The sequence below is a fragment of the Schistocerca americana genome, chromosome 11 (genome assembly GCF_021461395.2).
Source record: "Schistocerca americana isolate TAMUIC-IGC-003095 chromosome 11, iqSchAmer2.1, whole genome shotgun sequence".
Classification (NCBI taxonomy): domain Eukaryota; kingdom Metazoa; phylum Arthropoda; class Insecta; order Orthoptera; family Acrididae; genus Schistocerca; species Schistocerca americana.
Window position 1 is genome coordinate 182,043,699 of NC_060129.1, and position 24,184 is coordinate 182,067,882.

Here is a 24,184-nt window from a genome sequence, read left to right on the forward strand (position 1 = left end):
ACGAAAATTTAATGGTCATGGGTGACTGGAACTCGATAGTAGGAAAAGGAAGAGAAGGAAACGTAGTAGGTGAATATGGAATGGGATTAAGGAATGAAAGAGGAAGCTGCCTGGTAGAATTTTGCACAGAGCATAACTTAATCATGTCTAACACTTGGTTCAAGAATCATAAAAGATTGTTGTATACATGAAAGAAGCCTGGATATACTGGAAGGTCTCAGGTAGATTATATAATGGTAAGACAGATATTCAGGAACCAGGTTTTAAATTGTAAAACATTTCCAGGGGCAAATGTGGACTCTGACCACAATCTATTGGTTATGAACTGTAGATTAAAACGGAAGAATCTGCAGAAAGGTGGGAATTTGAGGAGATGGGACCTGGATAAACTGAAAGAACCAGTGGTCACAGAGAGCTTTACAGGGAGCATTAGCGAACGATTGACAGGAATGGGGGAAAGAAATACAGTAGTAGAAGAAAGGGTAGCTTTGAGAGATGAAATAGTGAAGGTAGCAGAGCGCCAAGTAGGTAAAAAGACGAGGGCTATCAGAAATCCTTGGGTAACAGAAGAGGTAATGAACTTAATTCGTGAAAGGAGAAAATATAAAAATGCAGTAAATGAAGCAGGCAAAAAGGAATACAAACGTCTCAAAATGAGATCGACAGGAAGTGCAAAATGGCTAAGCAGGGATGGCTAGAGGACAAATGTCAGGATGTAAAGTCGCATATTACTAGGGGAAAGGTAGATACTGCCTACAGGAAAATTAAAGAGACCTTTGGAGAAAAGAGAACCACTTGTATGAAAATCAAGAGCTCAGGTGGAAGCCCAGTTCTAAGCAAAGAAGGGAAAGCAGAAAGGTGGAAGGAGTATATAGAGGGTCTATACAAGGGCGATGTTCTTGAGGACAATATTATAGAAATGGAAGAGAATGTGGCTAATGATGAAACAGGAGATATGATACTGGGAGACGAGTTTGGCAGAGCACTGAAAGACCTAAGTCGAAACAAGGCCCTGGGATTAGCCAACAATCCATTAGAACTACTGACAGCCTTGGGAGAGCCAGGCCTAACAAAACTCTACCATCTAGTAAGCAAGATGTATGAGACAGGCGAAATACCCTCTGACTTCTATAAGAATATAATAATTCCAATCCCAAAGAAAGCAAGTGTTGACAGATGTGAAAAGTACCGAACTATCAGTGTAATAAGCCACGGCTGCAAAATAATAACACGGTTTCTTTAAAGACGAATGAAAAAACTGGTAGAAGCCGACCTCGGGGAAGATCAGTTTGGATTCCGTAGAAATGTTGGAACACGTGAGGCAACACTGACCCTATGACTTATCTTAGAAAATAGATTAAGGAAAGGCAAACCTACGTTTCTAGCATTTGTAGACTTAGAGAAAGCTTTTGACAATGTTGACTGGAATACTCTCTTTCAAATTCTGAAGGTGGCACGGGTAAAATAAAGGGACTGAAAGGCTGTTTACAATTTGTACAGGAACCAGATGGCAGTTATAAGAGTCGACGGACACGAAAGGGATGCAGTGGTTGGGAGGGGAGTGAGACAGGGTTGTAGCCTATCCACGATGTTATTCAATCTATATACTGAGCAAGCAGTAAAGAAAACAAAAGAAAAATTTGGAGTAGGTATTAAAATCCATTGAGAAGAAATAAAAACTTTAAGGTTCGCTGATGACATTGTAGTTCTGTCAGAGACAGCAAAGGACTTGGAAGAGCATTTGAACCGAACGGACAGTGTCTTGAAAAGAAGATATAAGATGAACATCAACAGAAGCAAAACGAGGATAATAGAATGAGGCTTAAAGTAGTAAATGAGTTTTGCTATTTGAGGAGCAAAATAACTCACGATGGTCGAAGTAGAGAGGATATGAAATGTAGACTGGCAATGGCAAGGAAAACGTTTCTGAAGAAGAGAAATTTGTTAATATCGAGTATAGATTTATGTGTCAGGAAGTCATTTCTGAAAGTATTTGTGTGGAGTGTAGCCATGTATGGAAGTGAAACGTGGACGATAAATAGTTTGGACAAGAAGAGAATAGAAGCTTACGAAATGTGGTGTTACAGATGAATGCTGAAGATTAGAATTGGAGAGAAGAGAACTTTGTGGCACAACTTGAGTAGAAGAAGGGATCGGTTGGTAGGGCATATTCTGAGGCATCAAGGAATCACCAATTTAGTATTGGAGGGCATCGTGGAGGGTAAAACTCGTAGAGGGAGACCAAGACACGAATACACTAAACAGATTCAGAAGGATGTAGATAGCAGTGGGTACTGGGAGATGAAGAAGCTTGCACAGGATAGAGTAGCATGGAGAGCTGCATCAAGCCAGTCTCTGGACTGAAGACCACAACAACAACATACACTATCCAACGGAAAATCTCCCACAATTATTGAAACATAGTTCGCCTACAAACGCGTGGCTATTAATCAACGTAACGCACCATTAATCGCAAATCGGAGAAAGTAATCTCGCACTTCAATAAATCAGAGCGCTTCTTATACCTGTCGAGTCTACACTCTTCCTAAATCGGCGAAATAATCACTTTCTACACAAGTCGATAGTCTTCCCAAGCCGGCCGCGGTGGCCGTGCGGTTCTAGGCGCTGCAGTCCGGAACCGCGGGACTGCTACGGTCGCATGTTCGAATCCTGCCGCGGGAATGGATGTGTGTGATGTCCTTAGGTTAGTTAGGTTTAAGTAGTTCTAAGTCCTAGGGGACTGATGACCTAAGATCTTAAGTCCCATAGTGCTCAGAGCCATTGGAACCAATCTTCCCAAAATATCTTTCTAACGATTTAGAACTGCTTTGGACACGAGTTCTATCTCTGTTGCAGACTGAGTCACGTGTCGTACGTGCTAACCGATCTCGCCACACTCTTGAGATGACCTGTCTCGAGGCTCACCACTCGAACAATACTCGGATACTGAACCCAAACTCGAAAAGGACAAGCCATCAACCATTCTCTGGCAACTAACATACTACGCTAATTCTCTCTTTAACAATGAGTGTTTCTTCTTAGCAGTCGGCGACAAACGGTCGTAGTGGCCGGCTGTTCCGTAGTTGTTAGCTTTGCCGCACACCGCGATTTGGCAGTCGGCTGGCCGTTGCAAACTCGCTGACTCGACCGGACACAGCATTCCTGACAATTAGGTGTGACATACCTACAATATTTTAACACAAAGAGATATAAGGGAACTTTACAAACCTCATAACAAACTCCTCATTCACTGGAAACATTAAAGTCGATAATAAGTTGAGGCAATACAAACAAAGAGTGCGCTTTTTCCAGCTGCAGGCGGTTTCGGCGCATTACAGCAAACAATCCAAATCTTTCTTCACTCCTTAGACGAGTGATGTTCTATATATAAGTACAGATACCTGTCTCTTCCTTTCCCACTAGAATCCGAGATACATTTGCACTTACATTTCCCCGACAGTGGAGGCTCCCCGATACTTCGTTTTCCTTCCCGCTGCTCCACTCTCCCCTTCCCCACCCTATGATTAGGCACTCAGCACTCACCCATAGTTGAGGCTGGCCCTCCTCCCAAAAAATGGTTCAAATGGCTCTGAGCACTATGCGACTTAACTTCTGAGGTCATCAGTCGCCTAGAACTTAGAACTACTTAAACCTAACTAACCTAAGGACATCACACACATCTATGTCCGTGGCAGGATTCGAACCTGCGACCGTTGCGGTCGCTCGGCTCCAAACTGTAGCGCCTAGAACCGCTCGGCCACTCCGGCCGGCCCCTCGTCCCAATGCAGACCTCTAAACTACGCGGTTCTACAGGCCGTGCAAAGTGCCTCACTTCATCCAAAGCACGCAGGATGTGAAAAATTATAGGCTGGTTTAACAAGTGTTGAATTCCGATAACTACGACTCACATATCAGCTTATCGGTTATTTGGAGTGTTTACTGTCAGATGTGAGATTGCTCAGTGCACTAAACTGTTTAGATAAATCCCACTTCACTACCATATCGCTCTTTGATGTATCATTTAATCATGTGTATAAATTTAGACTTGCATAAAGTACAGTATACAAAAAATTTAACTTCCTTAATTGGCTGGCATAAATAGGGGAGAATAATGATTTTTTCCTTTTTTTCCAATGGCGTTATAGTTTAAATATGTATTATCGGAGCAGCACAAGCTAAATCTTTAGAATAAAATTTAGTTCTTGTTGATTCATTTCTGTTTCTTGAAATGGATACGAACCAGTACTTCCACAACTTCCGTATTCCGACTTTCTCCATAAGTCATGAAAAGAGACGATGTTCGTAGCACTGACACACACAGGAGCAGGGAGAGGGATTAAGCCCCATTCCAGGGCTCCGTATCAACAAAACCGTCGTACATCCGGGACAACATCCAGGCCAATACGTGACGTCATCAATGAGTACCACGTGCTTACCCATGCGCCTTGTAGGGGTGGAATAATTGGCTGTACCACATGCTGCGAACATCTAGATATCGATGGCCACCTGAAACACGACCAAAAAATTTCCGTTCGAAGGCAGTGCAGTTCAGAATCGGTATGCCAATAAGGCAAAATGGTCGTGAGCATTGAGGCAATCATTTCGCCGACGCACCAGGTTTAACGCTAGGCGCAAATTGAAACGCGTATAGCCTCACAGGTTCAAATGGGACCGCGCAAACTGCGACGTGACGCGACTGGGACGCGATACGCGCCTGCGCCAGGTCGCGCTGCGTTGTGGTTGCGGCACAGTTTCTCGCGGGAAGGCAGTCCTGCCATATGCTCACGTCGGCATGGCGCATATGGGCGATGGAAGCATTGCCCATCCGAAAAATACGACTTTACTTGTACTGAATTTTATTGTCACTGAGTGGTGTTTCGTTTTTCACCGTGTAAGCGCTCCATCTCTTTTCGTTAGTACCTAATAGTATATTTTTGTTTTGTTTATTCTTTTGTCAAGAACAATGCACAGTTCAATAACTGGTGAGCCATTAGCTGCTGGAACTATATCTTCCGCTTCCACGATGCTTTCAGATCGTAAGAAAGGACAGACGATTCATCGTGAGGATAGTAAAGTAAAGAATATTACGAAATCATGTGATAAAGAATACAACAAAATCATGTGATCTAGGAGCAAGGGAGGAAAGTAAAACAAGGTTATCTTCCTACTGCCCGTTATGCGAACGTTTCTCTACGATCTGCTACAAAAAGTCCAAAAAGCGTAATATCCACAGCTATGACCCCTTTGTGCTCCTCGTAAAAAGCGTCCAAGATGTGATGTACATAAGTTTCACTATCATTATTTGGATTTGGATGTAATAAGAGAAATCATACTATGTACATGTGGATGTCACATTTCCAGTGCAAGCTAGATACAGTCGAGAAGCCCTCACGAGTAACGATGTTTTTGATCAAAACATCATCCTGACGAGAAAAATCATTTCACAGGTTTCATACACATTATCAGCATTAATAATCTAATTATACAACAGGCTACACAAATGAAGTAGGGGTCGGTATTATTCCAAAAGTATCAGTATCCTGAAAGAGTGTGGTGACATTATATACTTACTTTGTTGAAATGTATTGCTGACAAAGGCAGACCTACCTACATGACAATGTTTTTAGAACGACGTGAATTCTTCCTCTCACAAAGTACACTTGGCTTCCATATTCCTGTCTCATGCATTATTCTCAGCTGCTGACGATACACTGACCATTGTGTTTTGCCACATACCAGTTGTTTACTTTTCTCAATAACAACTATTTTATTCCCATATCGCCATAGATAACAAGGTTCAATGTGTTTATGAACTGGCAAAGGACTCTCCTCCTTGTGTTACATCATCGCCAAAACCTCGTTTCGATGTCTCGAGCGGTTTAGAAAGATATGAGGCAATTTTTGAGTGTTTTATTCCCGCGGGACTGAGATCGGGAGTGAACGCACTACATTGGGTCCATTTTCTCGAGATCGGAGACAGATAGACACCTCCTCTCAAGTCTAAACAAAGATTCAGTATGTTAGCTAAATTTCATACGCAGCTTCATATGGTGTAATACGCACCAAACTGAAAATCATAGCGACCCCTATTTTTCATTGCAAACTTTTCGAAATTTGCCTAGTATCTTACTAAAACCTGTACATCACAATTAAGTATGATTATTAGTAAGACTGTGTGCATTTCGCCTCGAAGCTGACGTGTAAAGCTACAAGTAAGGCAAAAATCAAATACTTTCATTAAATAATTTCTGTAAAATCATTCGGTAAGGTATCCGTTTAGTATAACGCCTTGTCCTGTTGTGTGAACTCCGTAAGGCTAGGCGCAAATTGAGACGCGTATAGCGCGTGCGGCGCGACGCTGGCAGCGCGCGTTTTTGTAACACCCTGTAGGGTCAAATGGGGCCGCGCAAACTGCGACGCGACGCGACTGGGACGCGACGCGCGCCTGCGCCAGGTCGCGCGGCCTTGTGGTTGAGGCACAGTTCTCTCGTCGCGCGTGCCTCGTTAGCACCGTGGGAAATCTGAGGCGGGGAGCGGAAAAGTAGCCCGGCCATATGCTCACATCGGACCGGTGCATATGAGCAGTGGTAGTATTGCCCATACGATAAATTTTGCCTTACTGTGTACTGAATTTTATTGCCTTTGGGTAGTGTTTCATTTTTCGCCATTTAAACGCTCCAGCTTTCTTCGTTAGTACATTATACTTTTCTGTTATTTATATCTACATAGTTTTGTTTTGTTTTGTTTTTCTTCTGTCAAGAAAAATGCATACTTCAGTAACTGATGAGCCATTGGCCGCTGGAATTGCAGCATACGCCTCCGCGATGTTTTCAGATCACAAGAAGGGAAAGAGGGTAGTGAATCAGGAAGCAAGGAATATTATAAAACCATGTGATTAAAAAGCAAGGCAGGAAAGTAAAACAAGGTTATCTTCTCGCTGCCTAGTATGCTGGCGTATATGTACGATCTGTTACAAAAATTTAGAAAGGGATAGTCTCCACAGGTGTGATCCCTTTGTGCTTGTGGTAAAAAGCGTCCAAGATCTGAAGTATAGAAGTTTCACTGTGATTACTCTGATATGGATGTAATAATGTACTACGACACACTGTACTACATGCATGTGAACAACACATTTCCACTGCAAGCTAGAAGCAGTTGAAAAGCAGTCACAAATAACAATGTTTTAATTGAAAAGCATTTCAATTGTTGCATGCACATTATCAGCATTAATAAACTAATTAAACAACAGGCTACACAAATGAAGAAAATGGTCGGCATTTTTGCGAAAGTAGGAATATCCTAAAAGAGTGTCATGATTAGATATACTTAATTTGTTGAAATGTACTGCTGACAAAGGCAGATCTACCTTCATGACAATGTTTCTCGAACTCCGGCTCACAAGGCAAGCTAGTGCATTCTACATCTACATCTACATCTACAGTGATACTCCGCAAGCCACCCAACGGTGTGTGGCGGAGGGCACTTTACGTGCCACTGTCATTACCTCCCTTTCCTGTTCCAGTGCGTATGGTTCGCGGGAAGAACGACTGTCTGAAAGCCTCCGTGCGCGCTCTAATCTCTCTAATTTTACATTCGTGATCTCCTCGGGAGGTATAAGTTGGGGAAAGCAATATATTCGATACCTCATCCAGAAACGCACCCTCTCGAAACCTGGCGAGGAAGCTACACCGCGATGCAGAGCGCCTCTCTTGCAGAGTCTGCCACTTGAGTTTGTTAAACATCTCCGTAACGCTATCACGCTTACCAAATAACCCGGTGACGAAACGCGCCGCTCTTCTTTGGATCTTCTCTATCTCCTCCGTCAACCCGACCTGGTACGGATCCCACACTGATGAGCAATACTCAAGTATAGGTCGAACGAGTGTTTTGTAAGCCACCTCCTTTGTTGATGGACTACATTTTCTAAGCACTCTCCCAATGAATCTCAACCAGGTACCCGCCTTACCAACAATTAATTTTATATGATCATTCCACTTCAAATCGTTCAAATCATTCATATCGCGCCCATTATCCTCCGCTGCTGACAATACACTGACCATTGTGTTGTGCGACAGATCAATTGTTTATTTTTCTCAATATCAACTATTTTATTCGCGATCACACACTGTCAGTTTGGCAAGCCGTAGGTGAGTAACCAGTATCTGGCGAGTGCCTATCATTCCGCCTGAAGGAACGCTCGTCATTATTTTAATACTGCTCAGGTCAAGAGAAGGAATAAAATCCTTTGGTAAGCTTCCATTCCAGTCGCTCATTGTTAAAAAAACGATGGGTTATGGGGATTCCACCAAAATTCCAACAGAATTGGCAATCTATTTTTGTGTGAGTTGTTAACCTTTTCTCATTTGGAGAAGCATCACCGTTTGTGAGTAACGGCCACATTTCTCTTGGTGACTAGTTTAATTGTAAGTCCTTTGTCACATTGTAATTTGCCAAACTCATCTCACTTAGCAGCTATTGTGACAGAATTCCGAAACGGAGTGCCTCATTAAACAAGTAATTGGCAATCACACAGCTCAATAGCTTACGAAAAACCTCCTAGTGTCGGTTTGCAATAACAAAAGAAGAAATTTCATGTTTATTTTCATACTAGAAAGCTCTTGTTTCGCTAGCTGTCGATAACTCTTAAAAAATTACAGTCACTGGAGTGAAATAAATGAAAAGGGAAGCATAAGTGGTGATATATCGCCATAGATAAGAAAGTTCCGTGTGTTTAAGAATTGGCAAAACACTCTCCTCCTTGTGTTCTATCATTCGCCAAACTTTCGTTTCGATGTCTCGAGCGGTTTAGGAGACATGAGAGATGTTGCGAGTATTTCATTCTCGCGGGCGTGAGATCGGAAGTGAGCGCGCTACATGGGATCGATTTTCTCGAGACCGGAGGCAGATAGAGACCTCCTCCTAAGTCTAAACAAAAATTCAGCATGTTAGCTAAATTTCATACGCAGCAATATATGGTGTAATACGCACCAAACGAAAAATCATAGCGACCCCTATTTTTCATTGCAAACTTTTCGAAATTTGCTAGTATCTTACTAAAACCTGTACATCACAATTAAGTATGATTATTAGTAAGACTGTGGGCACTTCGCCGTGAAGCTGACATATAACGCTACAAGTAAGGCAAAAATAAATACTTTCACTGAATAATTTCTGTAAAATTATTCGGTAAGGTATCCGCTTAGTAAAACGCCTTGTCCTGTTGCGTGAACTCCGTAACTGTCTGCTGTACACCCTCGTCCGACAAGAAGCGTCGACCCTTCAGGGGCTTTTTGAAGGGTCTGAAAGCGTGACAGTGGCATGGGGTGAGATCAGAACTATTTGGCGGGTGTCTGCCACTTGATCTGCCGTAACCTGAAACGGCATAATCCCCTGACACAGTTTTCCCGACGTTTCAACCTAACTGCACGCCGTAATTTATCCAGCGTTGCGCAGTACCGTTCCCCATTGTTGGAGACGCAAGATTCGTCGAAATCAATAAGCAATGGACCCTGCTAATGAAAGAAAAGTATAAATTATGTTTCCCTGGATCTGGAAGCTGGAGATATCTGGAGGAATTGAATAAGAGTCTCTGACCGTTCTTTCCACCAGCCTGTCGTCTTCTAAAGTTGTGTTCCCAGCTAAGAAGACAGCTCGTCGGTCGTGGGATCTTCTTCGGAGGAGGCTGCTACGCTGTCAATTCGAACTTATGGTTGTACTTTTTGCGGGATGACACTTGTTGATTGCTCAGCAATTAAATCTGCAGCAGTTTGGCGAAGGGTTGCCCTTCTGTCACGTTGAATGATTCTCTTCAGTCGTCGTCGGTCCCGTTCTCTCAGGATCTTTTTCCAGTGACGTTGATGTCGAAGATTTGATGTTTCACCGGATTCCTGATACTCGTGAAATGATTGTACGGGAAAATCCCAGCTTCATCGCTACCTCGGATATACTGTGTACCATCGCTCGTGCGCCGACTGTAACACACATTCAGACTCAATTAAATCTTGATAATCTTCCATTGTAGCAGTAGTAACTGATCTAAGAACTGCGCCGGACACTTGTTGTCTTATATAGACGTTGCCTGTTTACATATCACTGTATTTGAATACTCATGCCTATATCACTTTTTTTGGCGCTTCAGTGTACAACTTGTACACTGGCAACTGACACTGGCAAATGGAACTGCCGAGGGGAATGAAATGGAAGCAGTGGCCGAGAAGGACGTGATACAGTGTTGTAACCTATCGCCGATGCTATTCAATCTCGACTCTGAACGGGTGGTAAAGATAACCAAAGAAATGTTCAGAGAAGGAATTAAAGTTCAGGGAGAAGAAATATAAGCTTTGAAGTTCTGTAAGGGACGTCAAATGACTCGGAAGAGCAGTTGCATGGAATGGACAGTGTCTTGAAAGGACGACTGAAACGAACATCAAAAAAAGCAAAGCAGTGGTAATGGAATGTAGGCAAATGACATCAGATGACGCCGTGGCCATTAGATTAGGAAACGAGACACCAAAAGTAGTAGATGAGTTTTGCTATTTGGGCAGCAAAATAACTGATAATTGCCGAAGTAAGAGAATGTAAAAGAAGACTGGAAGTGGCAAGAAAAGCGTCTCTGAAGAAGACAATTTTGTTAACATCTAATACCTATTTAAATGTTAAGAAGTCTTTTCTGAAAGTATTTTGTATGGAGTGTAGTTTTGTAAGGAAGTGAGGCATGGATGATGAACTGTTCAGACAAGAAGAGAATAGAAGGTTTGCAAATGTGGTGCTACAGGAGAATGTTGAAGATTAGATTGGTAAACCATGTAACTAATGAGGAGATACTGATCAGAAGTGGGGAGAAATGAAATTTGTGTTACGACTTGCCTAAAATATAATTGATAGTACACGTTGGGAGACGTCAAGGTATCTCCAGCTTACGGTATTCATGGAAGCTCCGAATTTTACCATTCTATTTCTCTTCCCCTAACCTAGCTACCTCTTCTATATCTTTTTCATCCCATTCTATCGTCTTATGTCTCTGCTCGATGTGAATAACTCACAAGCTGCAAGAACATAACGAGAAAATTTCCAAATAGCAATAGTACTGACATTCATAAAAGTAAAATATGTTTACTTTCATATACATGGGCATTACTATTACTGTTATTATTATTATTTTTATTGATCGTTATAATTATTTTTTGATTGTTATAATTATCCTTGTACTACTGTTATAATCTATATTTTTTTCTTTAACATTAATACTGTATAACACGTGGTATGTCCACAATGTTCTGTACAAACTGAAATTCGCTCAATCTGAGTATGCAGATGTGAAGAATAAAGCTGTAAGTTATTAGTAATGTTTGTTTCCAGAATGAGATTTTCACCCTGCAGCGGAGTGTCCGCTGATAAGAAACTTCCTGGCAGATTAAAACTGACGGGGTGTTAGTCGTCCTTGGGTAGCTTAGTTGGCAGAGCACTTGCCCGAGAAAGGCAAAGGTCCCGAGTTCGAGTCTCGGTCCAGCACACAGTTTTAATCTGCCAGGAAGTTTCAGTGATTGTTTTATTTAAAAAGCTTTCACCCTAGCAATACCAATAACGCATACTGCCAAGGGGATGTACTTTATCCCCACCACAAGAAAGACCAATTTCGGTAACTTTTGTCAACTTCATCAACAACGTCATTTTTGAATAACGTTCTGACATATAGGTACGGCCAAGAACCTGAAAATTTTTCGTAATGTGTACACAGAGAGCACCACAATTTTTTTTAAAAAAATAAGGTATTCGTTAACTATCATTCACTTTTGTTGACACCATATTTTTTAAAAATATGCAGTATAGTTATGTAAGAGTGATCCTGAACATCAAAATATGAAAAACAAATTCATTGCGTAAAGCCACATTTAGTATTAAGACTTAAATTTTTGGCTTACGTTCTACCGAAAAATACAAAAAAAAAAGTGAAAAATACAGAACCTGATACAAAAATTCATCAAAAGCAATAAATATTTCTTTCAATATTTTAATGTATACAGTAGGTATATGAGTAGATTACAATATTTTTAAAATGTAAGCATGAAGACCGCTTGCAAGGCCCCGCCTCCCCTCCCCCCCCCCCCCCTCCCCAATATTACAAGGGTGACGACTTTTCACATACAAAATTCGTTCAGGGACATCACTTTTCAGTATGGCCATGCACTATTGATTCAAACTAAGCTGAGTGGTAGATTCGTTCAGTTTGCAGCAGCAGTCTGTAATTCTGCTGATGCTTGCGAGTTTTCCAGATTTCCTGCTTGATCAGTTGCATGTTCTAAGTGCCGGTTAATCGCCAGTCAATCGTCAGTATGTACCCCTAAGTATCATATTACGTGCTTTCTGTGAATACTCACATTGTGCAGTTTTACTGTAGGGCTCCACTGTAGCTTTCCCTTCAGTAATACGTCTTCTCTGGACCCACATTGTACTTCCTTTTCATGCATAATCTCCCCATTCCGTGAAGAATGCCACCGGATTTGATTTTTTCTCTTCTTGAGCTGGCTGGCACCACAACCAACGAATGATAAGCGTTGTAAGTAGGCTGTTTAGTTTTGTATGTTGGTAGCGCTGTGCAGCGCTCGGTATTAAAATCGCTGACTGCGCTGTGTGCAGTCTGTGGCTGGCTGGACTCATTGTTGGAAGTTATTCGCCAGTGTATTGTTGGGCAGTCGGAGGTGAACAGCGCATAGCATTGGGCAGTTGGAGGTGAACCGCCAGGAGTGATGGATGGGGGGAGAGAAATCCCAGAGTTTTGAGATGTTAATATGAGTGGACGAAGGTAAATACATTGTTTGTTCTCTATCAGAATCTTTCATTTGCTGACTACACGTGTATCAGTAGTTAGTGCCTTCAGTAGTTAGAATCTTTTATTTAGCTGGCAGTATTGGCGCTCGCTGTATTGCAGTAGTTCGAGTAATGAAGATTTTTGTGTGGTAAGTGATTCATAGAGGGTATAGATTATTGTTAGTCAGGGCTATTCCTTTGTAGAGATTGTTCAAAGTCAGATTGCGTTGCGTTTCTTGTAGTATGCCATAATCAATTTTAATCTAATTATCTGCTCTGCACAGCTTCTCCATGGTCTAAAACCTCCCTGGTATTCCCCTAACTCCTATTCTAATTGCTCCTTGATTCTTTCATATAGGATCTTGGATAGAATTTTATATGTGCAATCTAGGAGAGAGATGCCTCTGTAGTTGTCTGGGTTGCTCTTATCTCCCTTTTTGTGTAGTGGGTGGATGATAGCTGTGGTCCAATGTTCGGGAAATTGTTCTGTTACCCAAATTTTTGTTAGAGCCATGTGTAAGGAGGTCTTGACTGTGTCACTTGCATATTTCCACATTTCAACAAAAACCTGATCTTCTCCACATGCCTTATAATTTTTTTGTTCTTTGAGAATTTCTTCTACATCTTGGAAAGTTGGAGGGTCTAATTTGTTAGGTTTGGTTTTTATTGGGGTATTGATGTTGATTTGTAAGGGTTCTTTGGGTTCCTCGCAATTCAGAAGTTTGTAAAATGCTTTTGCCATGATTTCTGCATTTTCCTTGTTACTGTGTGTCATATTACATTACATTACATCAAATTACATATTGTGTGTCAGTTCAGAAATGATCAGAATAAGTAAAGAGAAAACAGTCTCAGAACATACATTTTCACTCTGGTGTTTGAAAATCAAGTAACATAGTTTTACCAGCACAGTCATTCTTTACATTCGGAGGGGAAGTTTCAGCGTATGTGGCAATCCCTTTGAATGCGCTCGCTCGATTAGTTTCCCTATCCTGCACACTGTCCGAGGTTGCTTTCCGTCGCTAATGACCTCGGAGTCGACAGGACCCTAACCCTTATCTTCCTTCGTCTGAAAATTACATTTAGCGAACTACGGTGCAGGATACAGACGAGGAAGCAGTGTGCAGCCAATACGAGGCTCAATCGCGTCGAGGAAGAAGTCGTACTGTCGAGAGGTTATCTCGGGTTGAACGGTCCCAGATACGCTCACGGTCACCTCCTGCTTCTGCAGCGAAAACTCTGGGCTGCGTTTTACGCAACTCACACTTGACAGCTGAATGTTTCACGTAGTGTGGCTGCAGTACCCGCATTTCTACCCCATTAACCGGTGACGTCATCTACATCTACATCAACGGTGTGCGCCAGAGGGAGCTTCAGCTACAACTGTGTCATGCCTCTTTCCCCTTCCATTCACGAATAGCGCGTGGATAGAATATTTCACAGTTAACTTTCATATTTGCTCTGATTTTCTCGCTGTTGTCATTTCCTTAGACGTATGATGCAGCAACTGATATGTTATCTGACTCCTGGAACGTACTCTCTCGGAATGTCAACAGCAAACCTCAACACTAGGGGTTGTTGGGTACCTGTGTAACGATCGCGTTACAGAGGGGTGACGTCTCGCGCCGCTCATGTTTGGGTCCTGTCAACATCTTCTGTTAATCCAACTTGGTAAGGATCCCACACTAATAAACAATACTGAAAATAAGTCGAAGAAGTATCCTGTAAGGCACTAATTTCGTGGATGAATTGCGTTTTTTCAAGACTCGTGTGAATATGAGTCAGATATCTGCTTTGCCTACTGTTTTTTTTTTTCTGTATGTTGTCACTCCACTTAAGGTCGTTCCAGGTAACTGTATGTATGCATGTACGTATGTACTTAACTGCGGACCTAGAAACGACGGATACGCTTCGCCCCAGCCGTAGCCCTCAGTGTTTCACAGCCCCACAACAGGCTACAGCAGTCCACCCACCCCACCGCCGCCCCACACCGAACACAGGGTTATTGTGCGGCTCCAGACACCCCCTCCCCGCCACCCCCGGGATTGTCTCATACCAGACGTGTGCAACCCCAATGTTTGCGTGGTGGAGTGATTAGCGGAGACAGTGTCCAGATGGTTACTGCATGATGCTTTACGGTAATAACAGTTTCCAGCAGTTTGTCAACAACAGTCCAGTTGCACAGCAGTAGATTTCTTCTCCTAAGTAAGCATAATGCGTTACATTCATCAGAATTTGACATTTTTTCGGACTTGTTACGTTCTTATACAGAAGAGCATCATCCGCGAATGGAGCTGCCGACGTTGTATACAACATCATTTTTGTACATATTGTAAACAGTAACGGTCCTACCACACTCCATCGTGGTACTCCTGAAATTACCTTCAGATCTTTCGGTTCTGTTCCATTAGAAGCGACGTTTTGTCTTTTGTCTGCAAGGAGGTCGCGAATCCAGTCACAAATCTGGTCCAAGACGCGCTAGGCTCTTACTTTTCTTCTCACTAAACGGCAGTGGGGTACTGTGTGAAGAGCATCTCTGAGGTCGATTACCGGGCCATCGCAGCAGCGGCGGTATCTACGGGGCTGTGGACCTTATAGTAGCGACCAGTTAATCTCAGAAAATGTCCAGCTTATGTAAACAGATGTGCTTCGAGTGCTGCGTTTTTTTGACGTTAGAACCATCTGTGAGCGGTATATACAGGGTGTTACAAAAAGGTACGGCCAAACATTCAGGAAACATTCCTCACACACAAAGAAAGAAAATATGTTATGTGGACATGTGTCCGGAAACGCTTACTTTCCATGTTAGAGTTCATTTTATTACTTCTCTTCAAATCACATTAATCACGGAATGGAAACACACAGCAACAGAACGTACCCGCGTGACTTCAAACACTTTGTTACAGGAAATGTTCAAAGTGTCCTCCGTTAGCAGGGATACATGCATCCACCCTCCGTCGCATGGAATCCCTGATGCGCTGATGCAGCCCTGGAGAATGGCGTATTGTATCACAGCCGTCCACAATACGAGCACGAAGAGTCTCTACATTTGGTACCGGGGTTGCGTAGACGAGAGCTTTCAAATGCCCCCGTAAATGAAAGTCGAGAGGGTTGAGGTCAGGAGAGCGTGGAGGCCACGGAATTGGTCCGCCTCTACCAATCCGTCGGTCACCGAATTTGTTGTTGAGAAGCGTACGAACACTTCGACTGAAATGTGCAGGAGCTCCATCGTGCATGAACCACATGTTGTGTCGTACTTGTAAAGGCACATGTTCTAGCAGCACAGGTAGAGTATCCCGTATGAAATCGTGATAACGTGCTCCATTGAGCGTAGGTGGAAGAACGAAACTAAAATGAGCTCTAACATGGAAATTAAGCGTTTCCAGGCACATGTCCACATAACATCTTTTCTTTATTTGTGTGGGAGGAATGTTTCCTGAAAGTTTGGCCGTACCTTTTTGTAACACCCTGTATATAAACTTTCCTAATGTCACATATGACAACTTGGCGAGAGGTCCAACTTAAAATGAACGCGATTCATAAGAAAAAGGTTTTTTAACACATGAAGATAACAGCAAAGTCTGTCGAAACCCGTTGTTTTAACTAGAGAAATATTTGTGCGATCTTTGTTTTTAACAAGTATAACAGATCCCTCCCTCTGTCATCTCAAAACGAGAAAATTCGATCAGACCTCAATTTCTGGAATCCATGCTCATTTTTATACAGGAGATTATTTGCTATCAAGAACAGACCTAATAAGTGAGCATAGAACACGTGCCATAATTCCACAACAGACAAACGTCGGCAACGTGGGGATGTAATTTTGTGCATCTGTCCTACGGCACATCGTGGAAATGGGAATGGTTCAAACGGCTCAGAGTACTATGGGACTTAACATCTGAGGTCATCAGACTGAAGCGCCTAGAACCGCTCGACCACACCGGCCGGCGGAAATGGGAATGACCTGCGCTTTTTTCTTTTCACTACGCGCTGTTCGTTTCTGTAGCGACCAATGATAAACTGCTGTAGTAGGGGAGCAAGTTCTTTTGCGTAATGTCTGATTTCGTCCGCATGCCCTCCTACTACTAAGCGTTTGTATCTATTCGGTTTCTCGATCGCTTACCTCAGTATCTAGCATTTCGGCTAGAAAAGATAGACCACGTCACTATCTTCCACCGTGAAACTCTTGCGAAAGAACGAATTCAGTATTTCGGCCTGTTCTATCATTTCCCACTATAGACGTGGTGTGGTCACTGAGTGATTTCATACAAAATTTCGATACACTTACTTATAGAAGTCACGTGTCTTTGGCGTTTGTTGCTGTCAGACATCGCGTAGCAAGACTTCGGACGTCAGACGTGCTCACGCGTTATCACTGCAGGAAAGTGGCAGGGGAATGTGGAGTGGGGTATGGAGTAGAGGGAAATCGGAGAACAGAGTGGGTGGGAGGTGGCAGCCCTGCCCAGCCGTGCACAGCCCAAGTATAAAAGGAGCGACTCGCGACCGCTGACCGCCACAGAGCAGGCTGCTACGGCGCGGAACGGGGTAACACGTGTCTGGTAAGTCTCTACGTGTTTTCTCCATTACTGTGCCGTGTGCTGAACGTATCCCTTTCTGGAATTTGACACTATCCAGTTCTCTGTCCTTTTTTTTTTCTGGTTTTCTGACTGGTTCGATGCGACCCGCCACCAGTTCCCCTCCTGTGCCAATCTCAGAGCAGCACATGCATATCTACGTCATCCATTATTTTTTGGGTGTACCCCAATCTCTTTCTCTACAGTGTTTGCCCTCTACAGCTCCCTCTAGTGCCATGGAAGTCATTCCCTGATGTTTTAACAGATATCCTATCATCTGGTACCTTCTCCTTGTCAGTGTTTTCCACATATTCCTTTCCTGTCCGATTGTGGGCAGACACTCCTAATTCCCTGCCTTATCAGCCCATCTAATTTTCAACATTTGTGTCCGCAGCTCGTGGTCGTGCGGTAGCGTTCTCGCTTCCCGTTTCCGGGTTCGATTCCTGGCGGGGTCAGGGATTTTCTCTGCCTCGTGATGACTGGGTGTTGTGTGATGTCCTTAGGTTAGTTAGGTTTAAGTAGTTCTAAGTTCTAGGGGACTGATGGCCATAGATGTTAAGTCCCATAGAGCTCAGAGCCATTTTTTTCAACATTTGTCTGCAGCACCACCTCTCGAATTCTTCGATTCACTTCTGTTCCAGTTTTCCCACCGTCCACGTTTCACTACCACACAATGCTGCGCTCCAAACGTACAGTCTCAGAAATTTCTTTATCAAATTAAGGCCTATTTTTGTACTACTAGGCTTCTCTTGACTAGGAATCCCCTTTTTGCCGGTGCTAGTCTGCTTTTGATGTCCTCTTTGCTCCACCCACCGTTGGTTAATTTGCCGCCTAGCTAGTAGAACCCCTTAACTACATCTACTTCGTGAGCATAAATCCTGATGTTGGGCCCCTCACTATTCTCATTTCTATTACTTCTCATTAATTTCCTCTTTCTTCTATTTACTCACAATCCATATTCTGCACTCATTAGACTGTTCATCCCATTCAGCAAATTATGTAATTCTTCTACACTTTCACTCAGGATATCAATGTCATCAGCAAATCGTATCATTGATATCGTTTCACCTTGAATTTTAATTCCACTCCTGACCTTTCCTTTTCTTTCCTTCATCAATGTGCTGATTGAACAGTAGGGGCGAAAGACTACAGTCCCGTCTTTTTAATGCAAGCACTTCGTTCTTGGTCGTCCTCTCTTAACCTATCCTCCCTCATAACTTTCTTGGCTCTTGTACATATTGTATATTAGCCGTCTCTCCCTTTAGATTCACCCTATTTTTTTCAGAATTCTCGAACATCTTGTACCATTTCATATTGTCGAACGCTTTTTCCATGTCGACAAATCCTATGAACGTTTCTTGCTTTTTCTTTAGTCTTGCTTCCATTATCAACCGGACCGTCAGAATTGCCTCGCTGGTGCCTTTACGTTTCCTTAAAGCCAAACTGATCGTCACCTAACACATCCTCGATTTTCTTTTCCATTCCTGTCAGTAACGAAGATGCATGAACTATTAAGGTGATTACGCGATAGTTCTCGCGCTTGTCGGCTCTTGCAGTCTTCGAAACTGTGTGGATGATATTTTTCTGAAAGTCAGATGGTATGTCGCCAGACTCATACATTTTACACACCAACGTGAATAGATATTTTGCTTTCACTTCCCGCTATTATTTTAGAAATTATGATAGAATGTAGTCCATCCCTTCTGCCTTATTTGATTTTTAGTCCTCGAAAGCTCTCTTAAATTGTGATTCTAATACTGGATGCCCTATCTCTTCTAAATCGACTACTGTTTCTTCTTCTATCACATCAGTTAAATTTTCCCCCTCATAAAGGTCTTTTGTGTACTCTTTCTACACATTCACTCTCTCCTCTGAATTTAACAGGGAATTCACGTTGCACTGTTAATGTTACCACCATTGCCTTTAATTTCACCAAACATTGGTTTGACTTCCTATATGCTGAGTCAGTCCTTCCAACAATCATTTCTTTTTCGATTTCTACACATTTTTCATGCTGCCATTTCGTCTTAGCTTCCTTGCACTTCCTATATATCCCATTCCTCAGCGACTTGTATTTCTGTATTGCCGAAATTCCCTCAACGTTTTTGGACTTCCTCCTTTCATCGATGAATTCAAGTATTTCTTCTGTTACCCATGGTGTAACCGCGGGTGTAAACTTCTCAGTGTTACTCAGTCTTAAAAGAGTTGGTTATGAAAACGAGGAAAGCTAAAGAAAGCACCAAGTCATTTTCTTTTTTTCTCAACTGTTTTCCACGACTTGTAGCGCGACAGCTCTTCTGTGTCTTCCTGTATCGGTTCGTGTCAGTTACGTGCATTAGCAGACAACTCCTCACCGAGTAAAGGCGCTACTAGCAGTTCCTATTACTCTTATATGGTGCATGCCCATGCATCAAGTTCCTCTATGAATGTTACTTTTGTTGGCAGTTTGTTGGATCTAATGAAATCTGTGTGACGTCTGGTGTACTTGGCGAAGTGTCCAAGACATTTGTACGTCGGTATTACGCGTGTAATGAATCCAGTAGTTGCCATTTTGCACATCATCTCAACGATATTATTGAGTACACTGTTTATTATACACTGAAGCGCCAAAGTAACTGGTATACCTATGCGTGATCAAATACAGTGATACATAAAAAGGCAGAATACTGCGCTGCAGTCGGCAACGCCTACGTAAGACAACAAGTGTCGGGTGCCTTTGTAGATCGGTTACTGCTGCTATAATGGCAGGTTATCAAGATTTAAGTGAGTTTGAACGTGGTGTTATAGTCGGCGCACGAGAGATGGGACACAGCAGCTCCGATGTGGCGATGAAGTTGGGATTTTCTTGTGCGACCATTTCAAGACTGTACCGCGACTAGCAGGAATCTGGTAAAACAAGAATCTACGACATCACTGCTGCCGAAAGAAGATCCTGCAAGAACGGGACCAACGACGACTGAAGAGAATCGTACAGTGTCACAGAAGTGCAACCCTTCCGCAAACTGCTGCAGATTTCTATGCTGGGCCATCAACAAGTGTGATCATGCTAACCAAACGAAACATCATCGTTAGGGACTTTCAGAGCCGAAGACCCACTCGTGTACCCTTGATGACTGCACGACACAAAGCTTTACACCTTGCCTGGGCCAGTCAAAACCGATATTGGACTGTTGATGGCTGGAAACATGTTGCCTGATCGGACGAGTCTCGTTTCATATTATATCGAGAGGATGGACGTATGCGGGTATGGAGACAACCTCATGAATCCATGGACCCTGCATCTCAGCAGGGGACTGTCCAAGGTGGTGGAGGCTTCATAATGGTGTGGGGCACGTGGAGTTGGAGTGATATGGGGCCCCTGATATGTCCAGATACGACTTTGACAGATGGCACATATATAAGTATCCTACCTGGTCACCTGCATTTATTGATATCCATTGTGGATTACGATGGACTTGGGCAATTCCAACAGGACAATGTTACACCCCAAACGTCCAGAATTGCTAGAGAGTGGCTCCAGGAACACTCTTCTGAGTTTAAACAGTTTCGCTATCCACCAAACTCCCCAGACATAAACATTATTCAGCATATCTGGGATGTCTTGCAACGTGCTGTTCAGAAGAGATTTCCATCCCCTCACACACTTACGGATTTATGGACAGCCCTGCTGAATTCATGGTGTCAGTTCCCTTCAGCACAACTTCAGACATTAGTCCAGTTCTTGCCACGTCGTGTTGCGGCACATCTGCGTGCTTGCTGGGGAACTACACGATTTTAGGCAGGTGTAACAGTTTCTTTGGCTATTCACTGTATATGACGCTGAAGAAAGTCACAATGTTGACCACATAATTTTTATTCGGAAATATTATGAATGCGCATTTACATAATGAATACACCGGTGATTAAATATCATCAAACTTCAAATATTCATGATGATGTATTATTACGAACAGAAACACATAACTCATGCTATTTTAACATTACGTGTAATCTTGACAAATTCAGAGTAATGGCACATTTACACCGTCATACTGTTCTAAAATCTGCTGCAGTATTTAGAACACGTAAAATGACCGAAATGTGACTTCTGTAGTATTTACTGATTTGCTTAGCTTTCATTTAATATCTGCTTTTTCCACAATAGCTTAAAGCAGTTCTTAGTTATTACTTTCTACTACCTATCATAATTTTCACAAACATAAAATTTCGTAGCTTTTACAATAACTATCGCAAAATCGTGGCCTATGTTCCTTTGAACTCGTCTCACTGCGATCAGCTTTTAACTGTCTTAGGTTCATCATAGCGTTGACTAGAAGCTTGCAACAGCCATGTTCGACACAGAGCTGTGTAGCCTATACTCCTAATACAACAGTTCTCCCCACGACCTCGCTGGGAAGCTCCCCCTGGCCTGTCCTTACACGCCTGAGGCTCATTTAGCCACCTGACGCCTTTGCTGCAGGCAACACACACCCCCATCCCTCTCTCCACCTGTGTGAAACATTGGCACACAATGTAATATACTGCAGCTTCATTAAAGAAACTGAAGTTAATACCGATACCTCTGCAACTGATATAGGTGTGACAAAAGACTATAAGTCATTTAGAGAGCACTTTCCGACAGTTAATCAGACGCAAACAGAAATATAATGCGCTGACCGAAGTGACATCTGTCTCTTAGAACGACGTAATCCAAGTTACATCAAAACATTAATTTACAGTAATTAATATACCATACAGCTTGCAAAGTAAAATCAATTTTGTAACTCTATTTGTTCATAAAATTACAGGTCGTGCAACAGTGTGGAAATCTGATGAAAATATTTCGTGAGAAAAGTTCTTCACTTGGTCCGATATCTTAGTCCTTGCGTCATGTTCTGCAGAAGCATTAGTTGGTTCATCTGCATTTTGGTGGCCGTAGTCATAGCTGCAAATTGTAGTGACTCAGATTCCATTACAGGTAAATTCTCTTTTTCTGTTGGTATAAGTGTAGATAACGAATAACCATTTCATAAGCAGTATTAAAATATGTTTTCAGTTTTTCCATTGCGATTTGTATGAATTTCTTTTACAGGACCCGATCTGGAAGTCAATGTTTTACGCTTAAGATCTGGAAACCCAGGTAAATATTCTTTTGCATAATTTCTAAGGACATTTCAAGGTCTAATAGCTTCATTTGGTGCTGACCTATCTCGTTGTGGTTCTCTACTTCCGTGATTTAATAACTGCCTCGCAAAATCTGTTACCTGCTGTAATGTCAGTTGTAATCAACACGTGTACTTTATACGATTTTATTACTTGTATCCTCTTCATCCCAAATTTCAGCGTATATCAACGTGAAGAAACGGAAATTTTGGAGATTTGTCGGTATTTACGAGTGCTACATCTAAAAAAAATTTTTAGTAAATGGACTTTGGTTGATCGCTTAGTGATGCACATCTTATCGCAAATTATAGCTGCTTTTGAGTCTGTTAGCTACTGTAACTTCAAAAAACGTTTAACAAAAATTTATATATTTTTATCCCTGATTTTTCTGCTGTGTTAATAGATACTAGTTCTCAACTGTAACAGTCGTGTACCACAGACAGCAAGCATACGCCTCGTGTATCGTCCTCTCCTGTGTATTCTGCTCCTCTACAGGATGTACAGTTTTCATAATTACTGATGCACTTGACACTGAGTGAGTAGACGCCATGAAAAGGAGAGAGAGTGATCAGAGAGAGCTCATGGTGTTTTACCCATACCTCTGACCAACAAGTGACTCACTTCACATGTTTGGAAACATGCTGTGTCCCGTGTGAGGACTAGCCAAACGCAAAAATGCTGGAGGTCTATAAATCGTCGGCAATTCCAATGAATGGCGAATGATGGTAACCCTTAGAGAAATTGCAACAAGGGTTGGGGAGCAACACGAGTTTCACTCATTTTTCACGCCCGATTTCCTCATTTGACATGTTGTAGAGGCTATTCCGGCAGCTACTGAGAGAACAGGATACACCTGATGCAGATTGTGGCACACATTGGAACGACAATGCCCGTCGTTGCAGCTCCGAGATCGTGCTTGGATCATTCCAGCATCTGGCAGAGAAGACAGAGAACACAAGCCTTGTTCATGGAGTTCCGACGAAGCTCACAATCTGCAGCAGTGTCTGAAGAACTGATAGTGCCTCCTGGTTCTGAATCTAGAGGAAGCCAGTTCTATGAAACGCTTGGCTGCAGTTTCCAGGACTTCCACCATTGGCTTGAGAACTGCAAGGTCCCACTAAAATGGTCAGGTGTACATTAGAAGCTGCTACCCAAGTAGCTGAGTATGTGTGGAGTGGAGTACCTGTATGATGTTAACTCTTTCTAATTTTCCCGATAAGAAACAACCGTAACTGCTCGTACTGTCTTTTCTACTACCTCATGCTCCAGGGGAAAGATTCACTTGGCGCTGACATTACACATTGTACACGGTTGGCGGGGTTACGGCAACATTCTCCCATTTCCGCTGAGTGGTCAAAACGCACTCCTGCCGCATTAACTCAGCTCGTCCTGTTTCTCCGCGAGATGCAGAAGGCCACAGATATAGCACTCTCTGACTTCCGTTCAGGTCCGACTTAGGCTGGGACCATAACATAGACGAATCTGCAGGGATGGCAGGGCAGAGATTGAGGAGCAGCTACAAGATGCAAAGGGACTGTTTAAAAACAGTGCTCGTGTTTTTGCTGTATGGGATCCTTAGCAGATAGATTCGAAAAAGGTGACTCGTTTCGAGATATGAGTAGCTTGTCACATAGATACACTGGAACACTGGTTTCTCGTGC

General features: G+C 42.7%; 1 protein-coding gene across 3 annotated transcripts in view; it reads left to right on the top strand.

The window, feature by feature from the left end:
- LOC124554075 (mucin-17-like) overlaps positions 1–24,184 on the top strand; it is a 113,857-nt gene that overhangs the window by 44,409 nt on the left and 45,264 nt on the right. For 2 of the 3 annotated variants that reach the window (XM_047128124.1, XM_047128126.1), the window contains exons 1-3: positions 17,326–17,366; positions 22,169–22,338; positions 22,453–22,500. In XM_047128124.1, coding sequence (XP_046984080.1) covers positions 22,251–22,338; positions 22,453–22,500 — 136 coding nt within the window. In that variant the 5' untranslated portion in view covers positions 17,326–17,366; positions 22,169–22,250. Of the gene's footprint in view, positions 1–17,325; positions 17,367–22,168; positions 22,339–22,452; positions 22,501–24,184 lie in introns of those variants that run through there. The other variant, XM_047128125.1, reaches the window with a different exon arrangement.